The sequence below is a fragment of the Corythoichthys intestinalis genome, chromosome 13 (assembly GCF_030265065.1).
Source record: "Corythoichthys intestinalis isolate RoL2023-P3 chromosome 13, ASM3026506v1, whole genome shotgun sequence".
NCBI lineage: Eukaryota > Metazoa > Chordata > Actinopteri > Syngnathiformes > Syngnathidae > Corythoichthys > Corythoichthys intestinalis.
In genome coordinates, this window is record NC_080407.1 from 51,045,549 (window position 1) to 51,058,792 (window position 13,244).

At 37.8% G+C, this 13,244-nt stretch overlaps 1 protein-coding gene across 2 annotated transcripts in view; it reads right to left on the reverse strand.

Moving 5' to 3' along the window:
- Positions 1-13,244, reverse strand: part of LOC130928185 (RAS guanyl-releasing protein 2-like) — a 39,780-nt gene that overhangs the window by 18,570 nt on the left and 7,966 nt on the right. For both annotated transcript variants that reach the window (XM_057854464.1, XM_057854463.1), the window contains exon 3: positions 8,646-8,763. In XM_057854464.1, the coding sequence (XP_057710447.1) occupies positions 8,646-8,715 (70 nt within the window). In that variant the 5' untranslated portion in view covers positions 8,716-8,763. The remainder of the gene's footprint in view (positions 1-8,645; positions 8,764-13,244) is intronic.

The following is a 13,244-nucleotide window of genomic DNA, read 5'->3' on the forward strand; positions in this document are numbered from 1 at the left end:
TAATGTTTACCAGATTGTTTCTAGTGTGCACCAGAAACTATCTGCCGCGCACCAGTCACTATCGGGCGCGCATTAGTAACTATCTGGCGCGCACCAGAAATAATCTGGCGCGCACCAGAAACAATCTGGTAAACATTAGCATTATGTTGCATTGTTGCAATTGGTTAACTTGCATAGCAAAAGTCCACAAGCTTAAATGCTACATGAACGTTTCTGGCGCGCACCAGAAACAATCTGGTAAACATTAGCATTATGTTGCATTGTTGCAATTAGTTAACTTGCATAGCAAAAGTCCGCTAGCTTAAATGCTACATCATGCTAATGTTTACCAGATCATTTCTGGTGCGCGCCACAAACTATCTGGTAAACGTTAGCATGATGTAATATTTAAGCTAGCAGACTTTTGCCATGCAAGTTAGCCAATTCTTGTAAACATTAGCAATATAAAGCATTTGAGGTAATGGACTTTTGCTACGCAAGTTAGCCGCTAGCTTAAATGCTATATAATGCTAATGTATACCAGATAGTTTCTGGCGCACACTAGAAACAATTTGATGTGCACCAGTAACAATCTGGCGCACCCCAGAAACTATCTAGTAAACATTTGCATTATACAGCATTTAAGCTAGCGGACTTTTGCTATGCAGGTTAGCCAATTGTTGCATTGTTCTAATTGGCTAACTTGTGAAGGTAAAATAATTTCATAACAAGAGAAAACAGTGTTTTACCATGCATAACTTTAATCAACAGTCAAATGTAATGGCAGAGGTATTTATACAAGTTCCAGGAAATAACAGATGTGTGCGAAGGCGCAATTACAGGACTTGCAGAACAAGCCCACAGTCAACCATAGGAAAGGGGGGGGGGGCAGACGCTCCCTTTTGTTTCAAAAGGCGGGAAAACAACCCGGCTGACCCCCACTGAGAGGGACCCCCCGGAGATAAAGAGAGAAGACCCCGCCATCCTGCAGGGGAATTTAAACCAATCAGAGCAAGCTAAGAATAACTGCAGGTATCACATAGCCAATCAATAGTCGCTAGGAACATGTATTTGCATATTGTGTAATTTGAATCATTCTTGGGCAACACAGGGTGTGTGCTTCTCCTGATAGACACAGGGGAGTACGAGACTGTACTGAGAGGGACCTGTGCCCCGAGTGCTGTATTAGATTTCCGTGTTAGGAATAAATCCACTCGTGTGTGAAAATGCCGGCTTCCTGACGCCTTTCTTTTCAGAACGAATACGCGTAATTGTTGGAAGAGTGTTTGGTGATAAGGTAAAACTTATATAACACTAAAACGGAGTCAGGTAATTATTGCGTAATATTTGAAGGTATGAATTATTCCCAACAATTCCATGGTGACCCCGACGTGATGAAAGAAAGGGAATAAAAAGGAAAACCGACGACCAAAAGTAAGGAAAAAGGGTCTGGGACCCGATGTCCACACCAGGTGACGACCTGAGGCGCGAGGTAGCCAGACTTCTCACTTTCTCCTCTCGGTGATCACCACGAAATAGAGGTAAGCAGAATCCTTTTAAAATCTGCATTTTATTGTTTTATTGAGGAGAGGAGTGTTGAAGTATAAAAGAGTAAGGTGTAAAATCTGGGATTTACTTACTCCGTTAAATACGATTTAAAATCTGGGATTTGCGTATTCAACGTAATTGTGTGGACTAGTGCGTTATAAAATCTCTGGGAGTTACGTACTAATAACGAGGTATAAAATCTGGGATTTACTCGTTAATAGGTAGTGAGGTATAAAATCTGGGATTTACTCACTCCACCGTAAGGTTTAAAATCTGGGATTTACTTACGGCCGTTTCGATCTTCGTCGTGTCAAATAAATTATCGCAGGTGTTTGATTTTGTCCACCACCCTAAAATAAACGAATTTGTGCGTAAAACAGAGTGTTTGTTGTGAGTGTGACTGAGAAAGGCGATACGCTCTGTTCAGTTGGTTGTCGGGACGCACACGAGTGGATTAAACAAATGACGGGAAAGTCGAATGAGAGGGTTATCGGGTCGGAAGAAAGAAGTGGAGAATGTGGAAGCATTGAAGGCAAAAGAGAAGTGCAAAGAAAGAATAGAGGACGAGCTCAAAGTCCTCTCCGTGTGGGAAACTCAAAGAAAAAGAAGGTTCGAGCAAAGTGAACGAGAAGGCGAAGAGGAAGCAAGCATGAAGAGAGCAAGAAAAGTCTACTCTGGCAACGCTCAAAATCAAGCCAGAAGAGGAAATCACACGTTTGGCCCTTCGCACAGAGCAAAGAGGAGCTGCGAATGTAGGGCTTGGAAATTTTGGGGCGTGTGAGACGAACGTCGATGAGCGAGGGAATTGTTTGTAAATAGCTGACCGTTCGTTGCGTAATTAGTTGACCGTTTATTGCGCAAAATTGGGAAAAAAGAGAAGTTTTTCAATATGAGGAGTGCGGCCCTTCGGTGGCCCCTATTTGCAACATGGGGTCCTCGACGGCATCCGCTGGGTTTTTGCCCAAATTAATTATAAGGGAAGGTTGTAATTGCAGCTGGGAATATTCCAGCCTTTCCCTTGTACTATTTAGGATATGAATTTTGAAATGGAATCTCATTAGAGATAAAAAATAGACTATTGAGCTAAATTGAAAATTATAGAACGCTCTTAAAAGAAAATAAGAGAATGGCTAAAAGAGAAAGAAAATAGTTAATGTTTTGAAAAAGGAAAAGATCAACTGTTGATAAATAGCTATTTGAAAACAAACTTAACAGATTTATTTTAAGCAAAGAGCTAGTATATTTGATAAAAAGAAAATTAGATTGTTAGAAAAGTTCTTCATTCAAGAATAGATATTGTTCATAATATTATTTGAAAGTAAATTCTGAATTCAGGTGAAAAAATGACCAACTTTTAGATGTATCGAGCTAATAAGAAACAAATAATAATATTTACTCCAAGTAAGTAGAGTAATCTGACGTATTAATCTTTGAACTAGTTCTTAACATTCAAAGTAAGATGGAGAAAATTATTCGACTAGATTTAAAAGAGTATTACGTTATCAAAATTTACAATGAAGAAGGTAATTCAGACATAGAGAAATGTCATTATTGGCAGATTTAAAGAGAAAAGGAATCACACATAATGACATAATGTATAGATTGACTAAATTAGATTTTGAAGTACAGGGCAAAATACTATAAGAACTGTCAGAAAGACTTCCCATTAATTTTTGGGAACGATAATAGATATCAATACAAGTCTTATAGAGAAAGATAGGTCCAAATGTTGGTTAAGCAAACTCCTGTTGAGGAAGGAGCAGCGGTTTGGTATATGTCACAAAATGAATAAATATTAATAGCTGATGAAAAATCAGTTTTAGCAGACGTTAGAGCAATTCTAAACCTTGCCGCTTTTTAAGAATGGCAGGAATAGTTTAAACTAGGGAAATAAGTTGTTACAAGGAGTGTATAAATAATGATCACAAATCAAAAGTTGGGATTAAAAAAACCGTTCTAAAATTCACATGGAAGCAGATAATTCTACCAACCTGGAGTGAAATACAAATGGATGTTTTTTAGTGCACGAAAAAGCATTCTTTGTTCTCCTCTGGACTGTTGAATTATCCTCCATTATAAATTATATGATGTCAATTGGAAAGGTATATTTATATTAACAGCGCTAGTTGAAATCATGATCAGAATTAACAAATTGAATTGAATGCTATAAGAGGCAGTGTTTTAAGTGTTAAAGAATAGCAGAGAAGCCATAGTGGAATAAAAGAAGAAAGTTAAAACATTTTGTGAAGTAAATTGATCCTAAAGAATCAGATTCTTACTAAAATAAAGTACTGTAGCAAGCACACCAAATGTTAAAATGCTTATTTCATCCACACTTTGTGAGACAGTGGAAGTGTCGAATGTAACCTGATGTCCATTTGATCACAGGAGCTGTCCCTTACAATGTGTGGAAGGAAACCAAGGTGTTATCTATAAACAGTATGGGGGAGCAAAATTGAGTTGAAAGGAAGGTAAACAGTAATAAAAGTTTATGACCACAGTTCATCTGGAAGAAAGCTGGATACTTGTAAAAACTTTATGACAACTGGTATGTCTGTAAGACGTAAGAGTAACATGAGACAATTTAGACTTGAAGGGGTTTTGAATAAGAAAAGATGTGATTCCTTAAAAGAGTATTGTTGTCCCTAAATACTCTCCCATTCAAATGAAAAACTTTGCCTGGGTAAAAAAGTCCGATTTTGACTTATGTGGACAACACACTGTGATATGGAAAATTCAAATTTGAAATAGAAATGTAAATTGATTACTAAATTTACCCAAAAGATACCTATTGAGATACTGTATTTGACTAAAAACAATCAATTGAATAGATTATAATTGCGTCGTGGAATCGTAATTTTTGGATTACATGTTGATGAATCTTAGACAGTGACCCAAAGAAGGTGTAAAGACATTTTGTCTGCTCTAAAGAAATTCCAAAACAAAGACAAATTTCAATTTTGTAATCTTGAGTGGAACATTGCGCGATATATTAATGCCACTGCAAATTTAATTTACTGATTAAAATGGGAGCTGACAAAATTGATCATAAGCAATTATTGGCATTGGGCCAAGTACAATTATATTACGAAAATTGTAATATGAAGAGTCTGAGATTAAGTTTCATATTTGTAATACTCCTTGATAGTACAGATTTACTGAACTGTTCTTGTATGGCGCTGTTACTATGGGGTGTTATAAAGGTTTAATCAAATGTTATATAATTTTATGAAAATTCTATATAATTTTATGAAATTTAGAGGAATAGGTTGTTTTTCTTTTATAACGTTTGTCACAATTTCTAAATTAATAGCATATGATTACAATTTTCTGAGTATAATTCAAAATTTTATTTACTTTTTCCTTTGTACTTTTTATTTATATTTTGATTCATTTTGGGGGGTATTAGATAAACTACTTACTTCCATACTTTTTGCACATTTACAGAATTGAATTTTGTTCATTTTTGGTTTTGTTTTAGTTTATGATTTTGTTAAAGTCGATTTTCAGATGTAGAATTGATCTGTCACTTGTTTATTGCAGTATATTTTAGAAATTAAAACTACGTTACTTATACAGTACATGGATCACTGACTGATCGATACAGTCCATTTATATTTATGGTAATACATAATTTTGAATGACATTGTTATCTATTTGTGAGATTCTTGAAATGAATATGAAATTGTTTGTTTTATTGATTGATTACTAACACATCCATTTTATCTTCCAGATGACTGTGTTGGCGAATAGAGACCCAACACTAAAGAAGTCTCAGCTTGAGGGGTTTGAATTTTTGGCATAGTTTTAAATGAATATAGGATTAACTAGTTAACTGCTATCGCTTTTGATGGGGAATGTGTAAAACTAAATTGTTCAGCTCATGCTGCTACATTGATTTTAATTAAATTTTTAGTTTGATATGCAAAGTGGGACAAATAGAAGAGTGTTACTGTGGATTTGATTATCAATATACATGCACTAGGAAATGTGTGGGTTGATTTAAGATAACAATGGTAAAGATTATTTGTGTGTTAGCAAATGTAGATATTTTTTTTCAGCCCTGTGTTTTGTTTTGTCAATTCACATGGCTAAACAGGGGGAGTTAGATATATAGTTAATGATAACTTTACTACATACATCTTTGTTTTGGTTTGATTTTAATCTGTACAAGAAAGCATTTTGATGGGAATTTTGGGGTTAAATTCCAAAACCATAATATTTTGATTTTTTTTTTTGGGAAGAATTTTTCAATTATGATGAAATAATGTTGTTTGTGTTAATTGCTACATTTTTCAAGGGTAAAAATGTTCTCAGCAAAACATGCAAATGTGATTTTAAATTTTAATTTTTGAATATTTGCGGCTAGCATAGGCTATTATAGGAAGAGTAGCGACTGAGTATGACACGAGGTGGGAAGAGAGTTCATTCCTTGGATGCAAACAAGACATTCGCCCTTCCCCAGAGGACCAAGCGAGATTCAGACTGGTCAGTATGGACACGCGACGTCTCTATGCTGCTCCCTTGCCCCACAGACATTGCAACAGCCACCAGAGGGACTTGAAAAGCTCCGTCCCAAATGCTGTCTTCCATGCTTTGGAGGAGAATGTGACTGGAACCATGGCAGCAGTAAAGCGAGGACCACAACAACAGCCGCCAACCTGTGCTGCTGTGATGGAAAGCTGGCAGTCACGCCAGTGGAGATGTCCAGAGACTTGGTCTAGAGGTAACACAGTCAACCGTTTCTCCATGAAGGTGGACGTTCGCGTGCTGGTGGACACAGGGGTCCTCCCAAGTTGAGATCTAGGCCGTTGGAGGACTGCAGCAGCAGTCTGTCTGTGGGAGGCCCCACTGAACTGGGGGGATACAGTTGACTCATCTATGCGGAAGCCAACATCTTCTGCAGCCCGGATGGACTGACCATGTCGTTCGTGGATGGACAAGAACTGCATGAATCGACAACCATACAAGGAGTGGTTGTGACTACAGGCCCTTTTGCGATGAGGGTCCATCGTCGTCATCCTCGTGACATCCCTACCTCGTGCCGCCTCAGAGTTTGTTTGTTTTTAGTTTTATTCCAGTTCAAAGAGTGATATATTTGTGGGATTTTTTAGTTTTAAGATGAAGTACAGTGATATATTAAATTTATATTAATTTGCTAACATCATCTGAATTTAGATACAAAGTAGTTCCAAGGGGTTTCCAATAAAAATGTAGAATGGATTAAGACAGTCAAAGTTAGATATTTTTTAGTCAGGTTTAGATGATAGGTCGTACACATTTGTGGGTTTTGCTGACAACATTAAAGTCACTGATACATGATTTGATTTGCATAAAATTTGGGCGAGGATTTGGTTCACCAATGAATTTTGAATGTGTTTCTACTGTTGTTGTTATATCTTCTGTTGTTTTTGTGTGTATATTTATTTATCAGATTTATCTTTTTGTTACACAGCTTGACTGTGTAAACAGGGGGGAAATGTTAGGGAAATATTAGGAAGGAAAAGGGAATTACATTTATTTAAGCTAGGGGTTTTATTAAATTGTAACCCATGAAGTTTGATGTTTTATATTGATTTACATGAGTAAGTTGTCCTGCTCTACACTTTTGCCTGGGGATAAAGTTTACAGAACAGATGTTGCTTCAAACAAATGGTGTTCCTTGAACCACTCAACCGCTCAAAGGGGAAAAAACACATGTGACTGAGAAGGACTTGGAAAAGGAGGATGACAACGTGGATGTGCCCCTTCGGGACATGGGTGTCTGAAGAAGACAATATGGATCTTTTCAATCAATATATCCTTTTGTTGTGGTGATTTACGATCAAATATTCATGCACTCATTAATCAATGTGAAAAATGTGATGATGACCTCAGTGGTCTGAGGTCATGAGAGGGAATGAAGGTAAAATAATTTCATAACAAGAGAAAACAGTGTTTTACCATGCATAACTTTAATCAACAGTCAAATGTAATGGCAGAGGTATTTATACAAGTTCCAGGAAATAACAGATGTGTGCGAAGGCGCAATTACAGGACTTGCAGAACAAGCCCACAGTCAACCATAGGAAAGGGGGGGGGGGCAGACGCTCCCTTTTGTTTCAAAAGGCGGGAAAACAACCCGGCTGACCCCCACTGAGAGGGACCCCCCGGAGATAAAGAGAGAAGACCCCGCCATCCTGCAGGGGAATTTAAACCAATCAGAGCAAGCTAAGAATAACTGCAGGTATCACATAGCCAATCAATAGTCGCTAGGAACATGTATTTGCATATTGTGTAATTTGAATCATTCTTGGGCAACACAGGGTGTGTGCTTCTCCTGATAGACACAGGGGAGTACGAGACTGTACTGAGAGGGACCTGTGCCCCGAGTGCTGTATTAGATTTCCGTGTTAGGAATAAATCCACTCGTGTGTGAAAATGCCGGCTTCCTGACGCCTTTCTTTTCAGAACGAATACGCGTAATTGTTGGAAGAGTGTTTGGTGATAAGGTAAAACTTATATAACACTAAAACGGAGTCAGGTAATTATTGCGTAATATTTGAAGGTATGAATTATTCCCAACACTTGCATAGCAAAAGTTGGCTATGTTAAATGCTATATGATGCTAATGTTTACAACAATTAGCTAACATGCATAACAAATGTCTGCTTGCTTAAATATTCTATATCGCTAATGTTTGCAACAATTGGCAAACTTGCAAAACAAAAGTCCACTATCTTAAATGCTACATAAGGCTAATGTTTACCAGATAGTTTCTAGTGCGCACTAGAAACAATCTGGTTCAGATTGTTACTGGTGCGCGCGAGATTGTTTCTAGTGTGTGCCAGAAACTATCTGGTAAACATTAGCATTATGTAGCATTTAAGCTAGCGAACTTTTGCTTTGCAAGTTAGCCAATGGCAACAATGCAACAATTGGCTAACTTGAATAGCAAAACTCCTCTAGCTTAAATGTTGTATTATACTAATTTTTACCAGATTGTTTCTGGTGCGTGCCAGATTGTTTTCTCGTGCGCACCAGAAACTATGACTTAGAATTCACAGTAGAACATGACAGACATTCAACCAAAAACGTCTTCAGCTCTGAATGAGTGGGGGTTAATAAAAATGACAAACCAAAGGCTTGAATGCACGCCTCCACCAAGTCGTCCACGGTGGCCGACTGCTCGGATGTGATCGGCTCCATACCCGGTCTTCTTGTTTGTTTCCTCCAAGAGTCGCAAGGTTTTTCACACTTTATTTAAAAAAAAAGGGGGGGAAAGAGGTTAAATAACTCCCGCTGTGCAGCCACGTTCACAAAATTTAGTATTGTGGCTCATTGGGACAAGCTGGCAGCCACCAGACCCGATGACAGGAAACCACTGTCTCTTATCTTTTGAGTCAAATGCAGCTGTGGCATCTCAAATAGCATTCTGGGTAAACTTGCACAGCTCTTGAAAACATGAGGGAATTGTGCTAACCGCAGTTTCGATGCAGAATATGCACTTGCTTACACATTAAGAAATCAAGGCGAAGAAAAGTTGCAGACAGTTTTTGCTAAAATTCAACAACAACAAAATCCGATGTACTATATTTTCAATCTCCCCTCTGATTACGAATGGGGAAAAAATGACCTAATATCAACAAGATGTGACCTGAAATAAACCAATGAGCAGGAAATGCCCCAAAATGTGCCAAAGTGACCCGAAATCAACACGATGTGACATGTAAAAAATGTTGGTGTATGTGGAAAAATTGATTTTGCCATGTGGCAAAATGTATTGGCATGTGGCTTTTTTTTTTTGGTATGTGGCAAAATGGATTTTGGTATGTGGCATTTTTTTTGGCATGTGGTATTTTTTTTAGTATGTGGAAAAATGGATTTTGGCAGGTGGTATTTTTTGGGGATGTAACATTTTTTGGGTATGTGGGAAAATGTATTTTGGCATGTGGCATTTTTTGTCATGTGGCATTTTTTTTCATGTGGCATTTTTTTGGTATGTGGGAAAATGGATTTTGGCATGTGGCATTTTTTGGGGATATGGCATTTTTTTGTGTATGTGGAAAAATTGATTTTGCCATGTGGCAAAATGGATTTTGGCATGTGGCATTTTTTGGTATGTGGCAAAATGGATTTTGGCACGTGGCTTTTTTTTTTTTTTGCCATGTGGCATTTTTTGCCACGTGGCAAAATGTATTTTGGCATGAGGCATTTTTTTGGTATGTGGCAAAATAGATTTTGGCATGTGGCATTTTTTTGCCATGTGGTATGTTTTTTTTAGTATGTGGCAAAATGGATTTTGGCAGGTGGTATTTTTTGGGGATGTGAATTTTTTTGGGGGGTATGTGGAAAAAAATATATTTTGGTATGTGGCATATTTTGGGGTATGTGGATTTTGCCACCTGGTACTTTTTTTAGTAAGTGGCAAAATGTACTTTGTCATGTGGCATTTTTTGGTATGTGGCAAAATGGATTTTGGCATGCGGCATTTTTGGGGGATGTGACATTTTTTGGTGTATGTGGAAAAATTGATTTTGCCATGTGGCAAAATGTATTTTGGCATGTGGCATTTTTTTGGGGTATGTGGATTTTGCCATGTGGCATTTTTTGCCATGTGGCAAAATGCATTTTGGCATGTGGCATTTTTTTTCATGTGACATTTTTTGGTATGTGGCAAAATTGATTTTAGCATGTGGCATTCTTAGGGGATGTGATATTTTTTGGTGTATATGGAAAATTTGATTTTCCCATGTGGCAAATTGTATTTTGGCATGTGGCATTTTTTTGGTATGTGGATAAATGTATTTTGGCATGTGACCTTTTTTTTGCCATGTGGCATTTTCTTTGGGAGGTGGCAAAATTGATTTTGCCATTTAGTATTTTTGAGGGGATGTGTACAATAGATGTTGGTCTGTGGCATTTTTTTGGTTGAGATGTAAACATGACAGCAACTGCACGGTCAAGGTTAATGCAACTAAGCAGGTTTAATCTCGAACAATATATATATATATATAATATATATATATATATATTCATCCAAATTTGAATGAAAAATTCTTAGATATACGCATTGGGCCAGTCTTGTTCTGTTTTTTGGCCTGTGTAAAAACTTGCTGTCTAAATGAGAAGGAATTTGAATCGAAATTCATTTAGGTTTTAGCTTGCTAGCGTTGATATATTGATTTTGAATTTGAAAAATTATATATTTTTAATTCCAAACGGTTTGGTTAATGCACTTTTGAAACTCATGGGGTTCGGTATCTTTAGCAAGGTTAAGAACCACTGCCCTAACATAACAAATTATCCCCATTTTCTCGAGGTGTCAGAACAACACCCTCTGATTTTTGCCTGTGTTTGTGTTTGTGTGTCCTCCATTTTGCCATCTCTGCTGCAGAGCGGTGGGCGGACACTCAATTACAGGCTTCACCGGTTCCCTCAACCTCACGCACATAAACACCAACATGCCTCTGCAGGCAAACTGTTATAAGCAGCTCATTTTTAACGTATGAGAGACATAATGCTAATATGCGCCACAGGGCTAATTACTACACTTTGAGGTAGGGTTAGTAAATAATACTGCTGGATAGAACGTCTATCACTGTCATTGTCAGTGAAACATGATGACTAGGGGTGGGAACCTCTCGGTACCTAACGATACGTCAATGATCGATACATCGGCCAGGATATCTTTCTATGATATTCTACAAAATGACTAATAAACAGAAAAAACAAGCTATCATCCTCCCTTATGCTGTAAAATTATCTCTAGTAGACGTCCAATCCATTTAAACTGGGAGTGTGGCAGCAAATAAACTCCTCCCCATAGACTTCATAACCTATTGACCTGACACTTCGTCATTCTTTGCGTCACGCCTTACCATAGGGGGCCGAGTTTGAAGCTTCATTTAGTAATAGTCAGCCAAAGACAAAGACAAGTCAACTGTGCCCCGATCTACCACTCAAGAGATCTAATGGAGTCAAAAAGTAGGTTACGATTGCATATTAGTTTGAAAATCGACCGGATCCACTGTATTTTTACACGAGTGACTTCCGGCCCGATCCTAGCAAATAGCTAATAAACTCTGCAGTTCTTTTCGCGTGCGTCGCGTTGAGCCGCTTCTGGGACGCGTCTAACACGCGGACGCACTGCGACTGGTGTGCATTGGCTGATTGACTTTAACGCCCACGTTTCACTGCGTTCTCGCGGCGGCCACGTTGTCGCGCCGTTGACGTTTCTGGGTTATACTGTCCTACCATGTTGGTCCTCATTATAGTAGAGAAGACAGAGTAAATATAATTTACACAAAGAAACTCTAAGCCGATCGACCCACAGCCTCAAAAAATAAGGATTATATTTAGGGCTGTCAAACGATTAAAATTTTTAATCAAGTTACTTACAGCTTGAAAATTATTTAATCGCAATTCAAACCCTCTCTAAAATATGCCATATTTTTCTGTAAATTATTGTTGGAATGGAAAGATAAGACACAAGACCGATATATACATTCAAGATACAGTACATAAGTACTGTATTTGTTTATTAAGACAATAAATCAACAAGATGGCATTAACATTATTAACATTCTCTTAAAGCAATCCATGGATAGAAAGACTTGTAGTTCTTAAAAGATAAATGTTAGTACAAGTTATAGAAATTTAATATCAAAACCCCTCTTAATGTTTTTGTTTTATTAAGATATCCTCGTAACCTTGCATCCTCTAACCCTTGTAAAATTTTCAATCAAAAAATAAACTAGTAGCTCGCTATTGTTGATGTTAATAATTACACCATTCTCACTCATTGTGCTGAAGCCCATAAAATCATTTGGACCCAAGCGCAAAAGCAAGTAACAAGCGAACATTACACTGCTGTCATTTTAATCTGTTTGAGCTGGGCATGTGCGTTAATTGCGTCAAATATGTTAACATGATTAATTTTAAAAATTAATTTCCGCCCGTTAACGCGATAATTTTGACAGCCCTAGTTATATTACGTCAGAAACTCGTTCGGTACGCGTCCGTTCCGAACCGAGCACCACGTACCGTTACACCCTTAACTATTACGATATACGATAACCTTTTGGGATGCAAAGCATCACGATAAATCGCTACAATGATGACTCCAAGTAAATGGATAAATTTGATGTCAATCACGGTCAATGGAAGTGAATGATTGAAACAATATTCAGTAAAGAAAAATAACGGGATTTCTGAAAAGATTCGTTTGGCTTTTTCTCATCTGTATTCACGCGGCAATTTTACGTGTCCCCGGTTGCACGCACTTGGGGAGCTTTTGTGTCACGCGTGGTTGCCTGGTGATGGTAAAGTCAAGCCCTTCGATCTGGTAGATTATAGAAAGCAGCGGGATGAGGAGTCGAGGGAGCTTGACGGGTCCGCTCTGGCTGTGCGCCATCTGACACGCGGCTGCTACTGCTGTGAGAAAAATGTCACTTTATTTGGAACTATTTGGATCCTCTTCCCTAAAAAAGATACTCTTCTGAGTCTACATCCCAAATGTACAGTGGCATGAAAATGTATCCGAACCTTTTGTAATTTGTCACATTTCTGCATAAAATCACCATCAAATGTGATCTGATCTTTGTCAAAATCACACAGATGAAAAAGCAGTGTCTGCTTTATCTCAAACCACCCAAACATTTATAGGTTTTCATATTTTAATGAGGATAGTATGCAAACAATGACAAAACAGTGAACCCTCTGCCTAAGGAGCGTTA